The 14,221-nt window shown below is 34.8% G+C and overlaps 1 protein-coding gene and 1 pseudogene across 5 annotated transcripts in view; one reads left to right on the plus strand and one right to left on the minus strand.

The window, feature by feature from the left end:
* Znf568 (zinc finger protein 568) overlaps window positions 1-14,221 on the minus strand; it is a 75,978-nt gene that overhangs the window by 60,991 nt on the left and 766 nt on the right. For 3 of the 5 annotated variants that reach the window (XM_047527466.1, XM_047527467.1, XM_047527471.1), the window contains exons 2-4: window positions 13,543-13,597; window positions 10,953-11,224; window positions 8,790-8,848 (exon numbers count right to left, since the gene is read on the minus strand). In XM_047527466.1, coding sequence (XP_047383422.1) covers window positions 8,790-8,848; window positions 10,953-10,986 — 93 coding nt within the window. In that variant the 5' untranslated portion in view covers window positions 10,987-11,224; window positions 13,543-13,597. The remainder of the gene's footprint in view (window positions 1-8,789; window positions 8,849-10,952; window positions 11,225-13,542; window positions 13,598-14,221) is intronic. The other 2 variants (XM_047527468.1, XM_047527469.1) reach the window with 1 other exon arrangement.
* LOC124966975 (protein cornichon homolog 4-like) lies at window positions 5,742-5,971 on the plus strand (annotated as a pseudogene).

Raw genomic sequence — 14,221 nt, forward strand, 5'->3', positions numbered from 1 at the left:
CAAGGAACTAAACCCAAAGGCAAAAACCAAATAATCCAATTTAACAATTTAGCAATTCTATTTCCTTTACAGGCAAATGACTTGAAAAGACCTTTCTCAAGAGGACATACAAATATTCATCAAGTATATGAAAAACTGTTTGACATCACAAATTATCAGGAAATGCAAATCAAGTCTACAATTAGGTGTCACCTTGCCCCAGTTCAAATGGCTATGATAAAAAAAAAAAGATAAACAATAAATGTCATTAAAGATACGGACAGAGAAAGGGGAACTCTCATACACTGAGGTGCTGTTGGTAGAAATGTGAATTAGTACAGTCCTTATAGAAAGCAGTATGGAAGTTACTCAAAAAACTAGAAACAGAATTACCTTACAAACTAAATAAGCCTTACTAAATAAATAAACAAAAAAAAAAAAAAAAAAAAAGAAAAAAAAAGAGGGAAGGGAATCAGTACCTCATATTGTTTTAATACATAATCTACCTAGTTCGGTTTTCAACAAAAAGACTGACAGGCAAAAAAACAGAAAAGGGAAATCCACAGGAAAACAAGCAACAAATAATAGAAAATAGAAACTACCTATGAGAGGGCCCATAATAATTTAATACACTAATATTTCAAAGCAGCCATTATAGACACAGAAATGTTGGTGGCACATGCCTGTAATCACAGTGGCTCAGGAGGCTGAGGCAGGAGGTTTGCAAGTTCAAGGCCAATCTCAGCAACTAAGCAAGGTCCTAAGCAACTTAGCGAGATCCTGCCTCGAAATCAAAAATAAAAATGGCTGTGGATATGGCTCAGTGGTTAAGCACCCCTGGGGGTTCAATCTCTAGAGAAAGAAAAAAAGAAAAGAAAAAAAAGGAAGGAAGGAATACTGACAATGTCTCATTAAACTCAGACTACCAACAAAGAAACAAATTATAAAAAGCCAGAAAGAAATTATGAACTATAATAACCAAAGTAAGAAATTCATCTAATAGGCTAGACTGGAAATATAAATGGCAGAAGAAAAAAAATAAATAAATAAAGGACTGGTGATATAGCTCAATGGTAGAGCACCTGTCTAGCACAACCAAGACCTCAAGTTTGTTGACCAGCACTGCAAAAACAAACAAAAAAGAAGAAATCTGCAAGCGTGAAGAATGATTGAAAAGAATCATATAATGCAAAGAACAAAGAGAAAAATAATGAGGAAAAGTAGAGCTTCAGAGAAATGTGAAACACCATTAAGTGTACCAATATACAAATGGGGAAAGTACCAGAAGGAAAAGGAAAGCAGTAGGAAAAAAGTCAAAACATAGTGGGAAAATATTTCTCAAATTTGATGAAAAAGATTAATCTTCATTTCATTTGAAGAGATCACTGATCTTCAAATAAAATAAATTCAGAATCCCACATCCAGATATATCATAGTAAAAATGTTGAACACCAGAGAAAATCTTGAAGCCAAAATTGTACTGGAATAAGCAAATAACACTTTTGCTTATTCCAAACCATGGTAAATGAGGAGATTAATATAACATAACCTAAATAAATACTTGCTCACTTTTTTCAAATTAATAGATGTAATATTATGGTACTAATTATTAATAATGGGCTGAGTTTACTATACAATAGTACAAAGTGGGAGAAAAGGGAATAGAGAATAGAGCTGCTGTATATTTAATGTCATTTAAATGTAAATCTGAATTAATTTTGATAAAGTGTATAAGCATAAAACACCAAAAAATGCAGGGTAAAAATCATTAAATTAAAATTTTACACTAGTAAATGTTTGCTTGATGAAAATAAAGCACTAAAGGAGAAACAGGAAAGACATAAAACAAAGGAAATAAGAGAAATGGTAGACATAAACCAAATTTTGGTGTCAATATTGATCATGCATAGATTAACTAAAGCTAAAAACAAAAAAAAAAAAACAAAACCAAAAAAGAAAAAAATAGAGATTATCAGACTGGAAAGAAAAACAATGCTGTCTACCAGAGACATACTTTAGGTTCAAACAATAGACTGGAAGCAAAATGATGGAAAACAATACATCACAAGAAAGTTGGACTGGCTATCCTAACATTAGAAAATAACAGAATTTATAATAAGAACTTGTACTAGAGATTGAAGGTATTTTAAAATGACAAAAGCATCAAAGGGGTCAATCTGACAGAATGTTATAACAATTACAAGGTAACGTACCTAGTTACCTTGTGCACACTGGTGGTGCACACCTGTAATTCTAGCAACTTGGGAAGCTGAGGCAGGAGGATCACACATTCAAAGGCAGCCTCAGTTTTAGCAAGGCCCTGTGCAATGTAGCAAAACCCTTTCTCAAAATACAAATAAATAGGGTTGGGGATGTGGCTCAGTGGTTAAGTGGCCCTAGGTTCAATCCCCAATATCTATATTAATCAATCAATCAATCAATAAATGTAATATGTACCTAACAGTCTCAAAACACATGAAACACAAACTTGACACATTTGGAGAACCATTAATTTAACAATAGCAGTTAAAGGTTTCAAATATCATCTTCCAACAATTGAGAGAACAATCTGCAAGCAGCAAGAAAACAGAGGACTTGAGTAACAATATACCCCAAGTAGATCCAACAGACATCTATAGAATACATCACCCACAATAGTGGAATACAAATTCTTCTCAAGTAGAATCAACTAAATCTGTCTCTACAGATCGAATTCTTCAGTTGATCCTTAAGTTGAATAATTTGACCCTGCCCTTTAAGTCAAATTCCAGGACAGTGAAATGCAGGTTTTGGTATTACAGACAATGTCCATTAACAAGCTATCGTTTATTTTAAAATCGCTGGTGATCACTCTGTCCAAACATTGCTGCCTATGTTGCAAAGAATATTTCAGTCTGGTAGAGTGCTTGCCTTGCATGCACAAGGCCCTGGGTTCAATTCCTGATACCACAAAAAAAAAAAAAAAAAAAAAAAAAAAGAAAGAAAGAAAGAAAGAAAGAAAGAAAAGAATATTTCAGTCAGGTTTTATCATTCTCTCCAACTCATGCACTGCATTTAACAACATTCAGTCTCTCCTAGGTTTCCAACATGTTCAAGTTAACCATAATGATCCCAATTCATTTCATGTCACCTCCTGGTGTACCCACCAACATCAAGTCCAAATGTAAAGCCAGGTGCAAGACCTGACAAGAATTCATGCTAGACTCAAATCTGGCTGATTTACATGGCACAAGTAATCTGGAAATAAAGCTTTCAATTCTCTTTTCCTGTATGGATCAAAATGTTACCAAGTAAAATAACCTGACTTTTGGATTTATGTTTTAGTACAAATATCCAAGAACAAAGTCTTCATATGAATGTATCTTGGAGATGAGTTTTCAATTGATTCCTTAAGTGCATATAAAACTCTTCTAGACAGACAATATTTTGAAGACACATTTGAAGACAATGAAGATACAACACATTGAAAAGGAGTAAAACCACACAAAGTATGTTCTTTGGTCACAAAGGATAAAAATTAAGAAATAAGGAACAGAAAGAAATTTGTAAAATTCACAAAAATATAAAAGGTAAACAATATCCCCACCCACACTTCCCTCCCCAAGTGGTCATGTTTCCCAGGCTTGTCTTGAACTCCTGGACTCAAGTGATCTTCCTACCACAGGTTCCCAAGTAACTGGATTCAGGTATGTACCACCATGCTCAGTATTATTTAAATAATACTCTGAAATAACCAATGAGCAAACAATACACACACATACACACATACAATAGAAATTACAAAATACTTTGAGATGAATGAAAACAAAGACAATATAAAAACCATTTTATTTTCTCCCTTTGAATCTGTATGCCTTTTTCTTCTTTTTTTTTAGTTGTTGATGAACCTTTACTTTATTCATTTATTTATATGCTATGCTGAGAATCAAACTCAGTGCCTCACACATGCTAGGCAAGCACTCAACCACAGAGCCACAACCCTGGATGCCTTTTATTTCATCTTTTTGCCTAGCCGTGCTGTCTAAAACCTGCACTACAATGATGAATAGAAGTGGAAGAGTGGACAAGGGAACAAAAACAAGGGGAAAGCATCTGGTGTTAACATTTATTATGATGCCATCTATGGGTCATTTTGTACAAGAAAATCTAAGGAATCCAGTAAAATTCTACTAGAATAAATGAGTTCAAGAAGGTTGCAAAATGCAAGATAAATATACACAAGCCAATTGCAGGGCTGGGGCTGGGGCTCAGCAGTACAGTCCTTGCCTAGCACGTATGAGGCACTGGGTTTGATCCTCAGCACCATGTAAAAATAAAGTACTGTGTCCACCTACAACTAAAAATATTTTTTAAAAAAAGTCAACTGCATTTCTAGATACTTGCAGTAAATATCCAAACAGAAAATTAAGAAAGCAAATACTATTTACAATAGCATCCAAAGAACACTTAGGAAACAATTTAACAGAATAAATAAAATTATTACTAAAATTTTAAAAGATCTAAGTAAATAAAGACATTTCATGTTCAAGGATGATAACACTATATGGACAAAATGACAACACCTCCACGGTCAAGATGAAAACACCTACAAATTGATCTATACATTCAATGTAGTACGTAACATATCGACATTTTTGCAGAAATGAACAGGCAGATTCTAAAATTCATATAGAATGCAAGGGACCCAGAATAGCCAGAATAATTTTTTCCTTTATTCCAGTACTAGGGATTGGCCAGAACCTCATGCATGCCATGCAAGCCTCCCTTTTTAAAATGTTGTACTTTGAGGCAGAGTCTTCCTAAATTGCCCAGACTGGCCTTGACGTTGTGATCCTCCTGCCTCAGCCTCCCAAACAGATGTGATTACAGGTATTTGCCATCATGTTAAGCCAGCCAAAACAATTTTGCAAAGACCCACATTACCTAATTTCAAAACTTACTACAAAGTTACAACAATAAAGACATTGTATTGGCATAAGAACAGACATAGCAGATCAATGGAATAGAACTGAGATTCCAGAAATAAACCTCACATTCACAGTTAACAAATTTTTGACAACAGTGACAGGATAATTCACTAGAAAAAAAGAGTATTTTTTTTTCAACAAATTTTGGTGAGACAAATGGCTTGTCTACATGCATAACAAAAAAGCTGGATCATGGCCCAGAGCACTTGCCTGCCATGTGTGAGGCCCTGTGTTCGTACTCAGCACCACATATAAATAAATAAAAAAAATAATAATAATAAAATAAAATAAAAGATCCATTGACAACTTAAAAAAAAAAAGGTGTAAACCATGACTTTGGGTTAGGCAATCATTTCTTAGATATGATACTAAAAATATAAGGAACAAAACAAAAATAACAATGAACATAAGAAAAATTAAAAACTGAGCCAGGAACAGTGGCACACACCTGTAATCCCAGCAACTCAGGAGGCTGAGGCAGGAGGATCAGAAGTTCAAAGATGGCCTCAGCAACTTTGCAAGACCCTGTCTCAAAATAAAAAATAAAAAGGGACAGGGATGTGGCTCAGTGGTTGAGACCTTCTGGGAACAATCCCTGGTAACAAAAAACAAACAAAAAAAATCATCAAGAAAATGAGGAGGAGGAAGATGGAGGAGGTGGTGTTTGTCTTCTCTCAACTGTGTTCACCTTTCTTTCAATCTACTCCATAATTTCAATGTCTGTGTTAGAATGCTAGGTCACACTGCTCAAAATTAAACAAGTGGGTAATTCCAGAATCAACTGGCCACGTCACTATGTTAATGTTTCTTTTATTGCACTGGTTTATCTTCCTTCTCAGCTTACATGTTCCACTTGGAATATATACTGGTTCATGATAGAGCCAAGTGGCAACCATCCAATAGAAACAGACAATTGAGGACAACTGAAGTAACACATGAAAGAAACGATCAACAAGCTTGGTTTCCATTTGCCCTGTTTCTTTATGTGTCTTTATAGTATGATTTTAGTTTTGATAAATGACTGAAGCTGGAGAAGCCATGGTGGGAATCAACTCTTAAACACTACAGTGTAGAGGTGAAAAGCCAGACTACTTAGGTCATCCTTAGAACCTAGACCATATGTATTTTTGTCTTTGAACAAAATTATTTTTACTTTATTTTTTACTATAAACTATTTTTAAAAAGGCAAAAAGACAACCCACAGGATAGTAGAAGACAGTTCAACATTATTTTTCATGAAAATTATAATTAAAATGTTAAAGACCTCTTATAAAGTCAATAATAAAAAGACAAACTAATTTAATAGTGGGCAAAAGTTCTAAATAGACATTTCTTCAAAAACATACAAGTGGTAAAGAAGCACTAAAAACTGCTTGATATCACTAGGCATTAAGTATATGCAAATCAAAATCATAAGTTATTACTTCATACCCACTAGGACAGTTATAGTTAAAAGGACATAAAATAATAAATGATGACAAGGAAAAGGAGAAACTAAAACCCTCACACACTGCTGGTACAAATGTAAAATGGTACAAGTGCTGTGGAAAACAGCAGGATGATTCCTTAAATGATTCAATATAGTTACCAATGATCCAACAATTCCATTCCTATGTTACAAACCTGAGAAAACTGAACACAGTATTACATCCACAAAAAAATTTTACATAATATTCTTGACAACCTTATTCATAACAACCGTATGACTCTAATGTCCACTAACAAATGAATAAATAAAATGTGGCATATCCAAACTATGGAATATTATTCAGAGATACAAAGAAATAAAATGCCAATAAAGTGAAAGGATGAATGAACTCAGAAAACTTTGTACTAAGTTGAAGAAGTCACAAGACCACATATGAGATTCCATTTATATAAAATGTCCAGAATAGGCAAATCCATAGAGATAAAGTAAATTTGTACCCGTCTTGGGGGAAATGAAAAGTGATGGTTAAGAGATACAGTTTCTTTTTAGGGTGATAATAATGTTCACTTAACCCTCTCCACATTCTTTTGAAGTAAGTTCCATTATTTTCCTCATTTACAAATGAGGCAAATGAGGCACAAAGAGTGCCCATAATCGTACACTTTCTAAGTCACTAAGTTAAGATTTGGACCCAACTCTGTCTCTAAGTCCAGAGAACTACTGTGCCAAGAGGATGAGCTGTATAAATCATATGGTCAAAAGAAGTGTGTATGTTTCATGATGGTTAAGATATTATCTGAGGAAAAAGTGGCAGTTAAGTAGAAATATTCAAAATATAGGTATATGAGCAACTTCCACAGTGGAACCAAAAAGAATCAAGAGCAGAGGAAAACAGGTAATGCTGAGAGAATGAAGAACAATGAATCTTCCATGACCAAAAAAAAAAAAAAAAAAGATGCAGAAAGCTACAGGTATGAGAAATACAAGATTTTGCCATAGAATATTGGTATAATTTAATTCAACTTGTATCAAAAATTCAAACTGCAACATCTCTAGTAATAAGAGAAATGCAAATCAAAACCACCCTAAGATTCCATCTCACCCCAATTAGAATGGCAATTATCAAGAATACAACCAACAACAGGTGTTGGCGAGGATGTGGGGAGAAAGGTACACTCTTACATTGCTGGTGGGGCTGCAAATTAGTGCAGCCACTCTGGAAAGCAGTGTGGAGATTCCTTAGAAAACTTGGAATGGAAACACCATTTGACCCAGCTATCCCACTCCTTGGCCTATACCCAAAGGACTTAAAATCAGCATATTACAGAGATACAGCCACATCAATGTTCATAGCTGCTCAGTTCACAATAGCCAGATTGTGGAACCAACCTAGATGTCCTTCAATTGATGAATGGATAAAGAAAATGTGGTATATATATACAATGGAATATTACTCAGCCATAAAGAATGATAAAATTATGGCATTTGCAGGCAAATGGATGAAACTGGAGAATATCATGCTAAGTGAGATAAGCCAATCTCAAAAAACCAAAGGAAGAATGATATCGCTAATAAGTGGATGATGACACATAATGGGGGTGGGAAGGGTTAGTGTTGGGGTTGGAGTTGGGTTTAGGGAGGGGGGCAGGAATGGAGGAAGGAAGGACTGTATAGATGGAGGGGAAGGGTGGGAGGGGAGGGGGGGAAGGGAAAAAATGGCAGAATGAATCAAACAACATTACCCTATGTAAATTTATGATTACACAAATGGTATGCCTTTACGCCATGTACAAACAGAGAAACAACATGTATCCCATTTGTTTACAATAAAAAGAAAAAAAAAAAAAAAAAAAAAAATTCAAACTGCAGAAAACATGTAAGTAGGATCATTTTAAAGACACAAGTTCCATTTACTGTTCTAGCTGATTTTGTTTTTGTTGTTGGTTGTTTGTTTTTGTAGTGCTGGGGATCAAACTCTGGGCCTTAATGCATGCTAAGTGATTTTAGTTTTTGATCTTTGGTCAATATGTTTTAAACACTGAGCTTAAAATTATAATAAGTTATAGAATTATTTTAGAATTTCTTTTTTGGCCTAGATGCCAATAAAAATCATTTCCTTTCCTTAAATAATTTTAAGTTTTTCCCTCATAAACAATGCAAATTATGGAATGGACTTTGTGTCCCAGTTCGCTTTGCCTCTCCAAATCCTATTCAAATCTGAACCCAACTTGAATTATTCTGTATGTACTTATTTCTTCAGAGACATGTTCCCATTTTCCCACTGGATCTGATTGTCTCTGTATTTTTCCTCACTTATTTTCACTGACTTAATTTTTTCCACCTTACTGATAGTTATAGTAACCCACTTCAACTGCACTGCGAAATAATGCAGGAAACAAACACTTAAAACGTACAAGAGACCTGCTTGTATCCTCTTCTTCCGCAGAAAGGGCAGAGTCCTGAGAACACCAAGCTAAGGAAAAAGAAACAAAATAGTTTTGCTTCAGAGTTCCAGATAAAGGAATATGGAAATTTTCAGTACCACACAACTATCAGATCCCCTACAAATGAATGTTCCTCAGAGCCATGAGAAATGTTAAATGCAATAAAACTATAGAGACACAGAAATGTATGTGGATAACTAATTCAATCATATAGGGTCTGATAAAGATTTTTTTTTTTTTTGGGGGGTGCTGGGGATGATAAAGATTTCTTAATGGTTAAGTATAACATGTTCAATGAATTTACTGACAATATAGTATTTCCCAAGAAATACTTTGCCAATAGGAAATTAACCTTAAGCATGTAATATATGCTGCAAAGACTTAAGGATTAGGATGGCCATTAAGTTTTCTCTTAAAGAATTTAGGAAAAAAACATTAATCAGATATTAGTTAAAGGCACTGAGGAACATTCATATGACAGAGGAAATCTAGTCATCATTCTAATTTCATTTTACAACAACTTGATGCTTTTTGGTTTTCTTTCATTACCCTAAAATATTCAGGGAAAAATGGAAGACTGAATACTTGTACTTATTCTGCTCTCTTCCCAAACCCAACCAAAAGGTTAGTTAAAGCAACAAAGGAGCTAAACTGTACAAATAGAAGATTTCAGCAGGTAAGAGATGTTTAAAATTTTTGAAGCTGGAGAACAGACATATGAGTGGTATCAAAACAAGAAAAAGCTAAAGCTTAAGTGAGGGTTGCGGGGAGGGTGGGAGAGTCATCATAGTAGTCTAAAAAGGGTCATAAATGGAGGTATTAGGTAGTTCTGCAGACAACAGTTTGGAAATAGGGCTCAAAAACCAGGAACTGAATGTAAGACATTATAAAAAAGGTGTTAAAACCTCCTACTGTCTTCTTTCACCCCACGTAACATGGTAACAATTCCTTTACACTAACAAAAAGAAAGGGGGGGGGCTTAGAATTTTTTTGTCTAGATATAATGAATGACACAGGCTCTGGATATCAGCATACCAGATTTGGATGAAGATAGTGCTGAATGTAGAAAAAGATAAATGAAAGGTCTCATATGATACCCTTCCACACAATTTTTTCCTTTGTTTGACTCCCCAAAAGTAGTTCTGGCTTATATTCCTCAAGCAAATCTAGTTCTTGCTGGGGTAACTGACTAGCCCAAAAGAAAATGCCTATAGATCTGACATATGGTCAACCTCCTGTACCATATAAGAAAGAAGGGCAAGAAGAGTATGTTGAAGTGGGCTAACATGGGAAGGGTTAGAGAGCTAAATTCTTATGTATGTTATCAAAAATGAATAGAAAACATAAAAATGAGAAATCAGACATTAGCCATATAAGGATGTCAATTAAAAAAAAAAGAAAAGAAGATGATGATAAATTTCCAAAAAGATTCAAAGTAGTTGGCTTTGGGGAGTGGTAACAGGGATGAGGAGGAATGGAATAGAAAACATTTATAGTTATATAACAGCATTTAAAAAACGCTATTTAAATGTATCCCATAAGAAAAATAGAAATTGTATTTTATGATTTTATTTTAAAAAATAAAATGAATAAAAAGTAAATATTTGCCCTGCAGAGTCAATGACACCCATGTGTTCTTTTTTTAAATATTTTTCTTAGTTGTAGATGGACACAATGCCCATTATTTTATTTATTTTTATGTGGTGCTAACGATCAAACCCAGTGTCTCACATATGCTAGGCAAGCACTCTACCACTGAGCCACAACCCTAGCCTCCAAGTGAACTTTCTTGAGAGCTTGTTTAGAGGTTCTAGTAGGGGAGCACAGCTACTCGTATACCCTTGACCGAAGAACGGTCCTCCTCTATCAGGGAAGGTCGTCCTCTTCGACGGAGCGCGCAGCTTCGGGAGGGACGCACATGGAGCAGTGAGGGAGGAAGGGGACACTCGCCTAGCCAGCCAGATCAGCCGAATCAACCCTGGCGATCAATGGGGTGACAGATGTCGCAGCCAGATCGACCTCACATCCTCCAAGTGAACTTTCTTGATAAGAGTATTGAATTTTCTCTTTTACACTACCCCTGAATATGTAACTTCTTTCCCCTAAACTCTACCCATCTTTAAGCCATCTTACCTCTCCTTTCCATCATCTGGGTCAAATGAGCCATTGTCACACATCTATTATTGCTGATCTCTGAAGGCAGAGATATTCAGACCTTGCCTGCTCTGGGAAAAATGGTCAAGTTGTCTGCAGGTGCAGAAACTCCAGGGTGAGGTCTTTTCAAGATCTCTCCAGCTTTCCAGGTAAATTTCAAGTCAAGAGGTCTGCTTCCACGATTTCTGTTCCTCAGGCTTTTTATTCATACCACAAATCTGTCTTATCCTTGTGGAATCAGAACCTGTGGGCTTAAGACATAAATCCAATTACCTACTGCTTTTTCATCTTATCCTGTGGTAACCAGTCTCCAGAAAGTTCCCCAATGATCACTGTCTCCTGGTATTCAAATCAGACACCTCCCACACCTAATAGGATTGATCTGTTATAAACAATGGAAGACTGAAGAGATGATGGTATGTGACTTCCAAGGTTAGATCATAAAAGACTGTGGGGCTTCCATCTTAAACATTTTAAGATCATGCATCTTAAACAAAGACAGCTGCCATACTATGAAGACAGGTGAGGAAACCTGTCAATAGCTAACACTAATTTGACAACCATCCTGGAAGCAAAGCCTCCCACCCAACTTTAGTCTTCTGAGGCCTGCAGCCATGCTATCATTTTGACTACAACTTTGTGTGAGATACCAAGCCAGAATAATCAGCAGATCACATTCCACAGACATAATTAGCTGACAAATGTTTATTGTTATTTAAGCCTCTAAATTTTGAAGTAAATTTATTGCATAGATTAATGTAGGCCTAACCACTGTCTTCCTTGCTTCACACTCTCTGGAGTCACTGAATAGAGATAATGGATGCAGAGTGCAGCAGATGTCAAGAGGAAAACTCATCAACCTAGGTTGAACCAAATACTCAATATATTGAGACACAAAGAGTCTAGAGACAAAGTGATGTTCACATATTTGCTCCTCAAATACCCTCTAAAAGTATAAAGGCATAGACTTGATAAAGTGAAAGATATAAAGGTGAATAAAAAAAAAAACTCAGATTTGCAGTAACCCCAGTTGCATTAAAAGTCCAGTAATTCTATTCTGAGTTACTTTGGCAACTGAAGTTAAGAAGAGTTATAATTTAGAATTCCAAGACTTTTCATTTGAAATGAGAATTATACCCGTGTCACAAAGATACTGGACAAATAAATGAAATGTAAATTAAGATATATTAATTTATTAATTATAATAAATTTTTGAAAAATTTTTTTCATATATATATTTAGATGTTGCTAGACCTTTATTTTTATTCATTTATTTATATGTGGTGCTGAGAATCAAACCTAGTGCCTCACTCATGTTAGGCAAGTGCTCTACCCAGCTACTAATTTCAATAAATTTTGAAAAGGGCTATGCTTGATATAGACTTCTTACATAGTATTCTTTTAATGACAATCATTACCTTCTAAAATAACTGTGCAATTTATTTATCATATGTACAATCTATCTGTCCTTCCCCAATAAAAACTCCATGAAAACAAAAAATTTTTTTTTCTGTTTTACCATTGATAGGTGGTACTCAGCAGGTTGATAAAATGTCAGCCACTATGGAAAACAGTATGGCAGTCAAAAATTAAAAGCAGAGTTACTATATGACCAAGTAATTCTTGTAATTCTTCTTGAAGAAAATCAAGATAATTGAAAGTAGGGACTCAAACAAGTTCCTATACTCATCTTTAGAGTAGCATTATTTGCAACAGCCAATATAAGCAGCCCAATATTCATTGATGGATGGATAAACATTATATACAAAAAGAAAAAATTATTATTCAGCTTTGAAAAGGAAGAAAATTATGATACACACTAACAAAGATGAATGTTAAGAACATTGTTAACTATATGTTAAGCCAGAAAAATGTGTTATAATTCTTATGTTATCTACAGTTGTCAAATTCATAGGAACAAAGTAAAATAGTGGTTGCCAGAACTAAGGGTAATGTGAAATAAGGATTCATTGTTTAAGCTACCAAATTTCTTGGGCTGGGGTTGTAGTTCAGTGGTAGAGCACTTGCCTAGCATGTGTGAAGCACTAGGTTCAAACCTCAGTACCACAAAATAAATAAAATAAAGATATTGTGTCCATCTACAACTAAAAGTATTTTTTGAAAAAGGACCAAGTTTCCGTTTTGCAAGATAAAAAGAATTCTGGGAATGAGCAGTGATGATGAAAGACTAACAGTGTAAATGTACTCAATGCCAAAGAACTGTATGATTAAATATAGTTCAGAGAGTAAATTCTGTATTTTTATATTTTACAATTTAAAAATATACATATATACATATCAAATGAAATACTTCTAAATTGGTGATTTTAAACTAGGAGGAAGTAATATGTCAGACATGAATAAAAGAAAAGGATGGGTAGTTTATGGAGTTTTGAGAGTTCAAGTCTTACTTGAGTTTGGGTTTTGATAAGTATGTATATTAAAAATTCAAGGATGAGAGCAGAAATCAAACCAGTGGAGAGAGAAAAAGGAATAAACCTGGACAATAAAAAACAGAAAATGAAAAATTTTATTACTAATTATGATAAATGCAACTAATTATACTCACCTATTAAACAGGATAAAAGAGTAAAAAGCTCAGCAATGTGCTCCTCACAAGAAATCTGAAACATAAAGACATAAAAGAAAGGAATTGAAAAAAATTCCTGATAAATACAGTAACAAAATCAGAAAAGGATTATTATCAGTCAAGATAACCTGGACTGAAAGGCATTTGCCAGAATAAAGAAATACGTTTCTTAATGTAGCAGACTGGAATCCTGGTCCTAATTCTTCAACCCTGACTAACAGGATTATTATACATTCACATTATTTGCCAGGTAACTTTCCCATTTCTAGTTACACTTCATAGGTCTTAAGTGACGTTGAACTTAAACACTGACTTACTTCGATCAACAAAATATCAGTATATTTGGGGGCAGAGATTTTTAAGTTATCTGCATGATCTGTGCTGTGCTCTGGTGATCACCCTGGAATGAAAATGCCCTGGTAACCATTGTTCTTTTGGCTTGAGCCCAACAAAGAATAAATGCAGGGCAGAACTGAATTCATCCTACAGTTCTGTCACTCAACCAGAAGCACCCTAGATCCGCTTAATATAGTGAACCGAACAACCTGAACACGAGAATAAATGCTACCTACTGTATGCTACTGAGATTAAGGGTGTTTTTTAAACAGTATTAAACTAAGACAGGAATGGGGGTATAGCTCAGTAGTAGCGCACTTGC

The sequence above is a fragment of the Sciurus carolinensis genome, chromosome 16 (assembly GCF_902686445.1).
Source record: "Sciurus carolinensis chromosome 16, mSciCar1.2, whole genome shotgun sequence".
Taxonomy (NCBI): domain Eukaryota; kingdom Metazoa; phylum Chordata; class Mammalia; order Rodentia; family Sciuridae; genus Sciurus; species Sciurus carolinensis.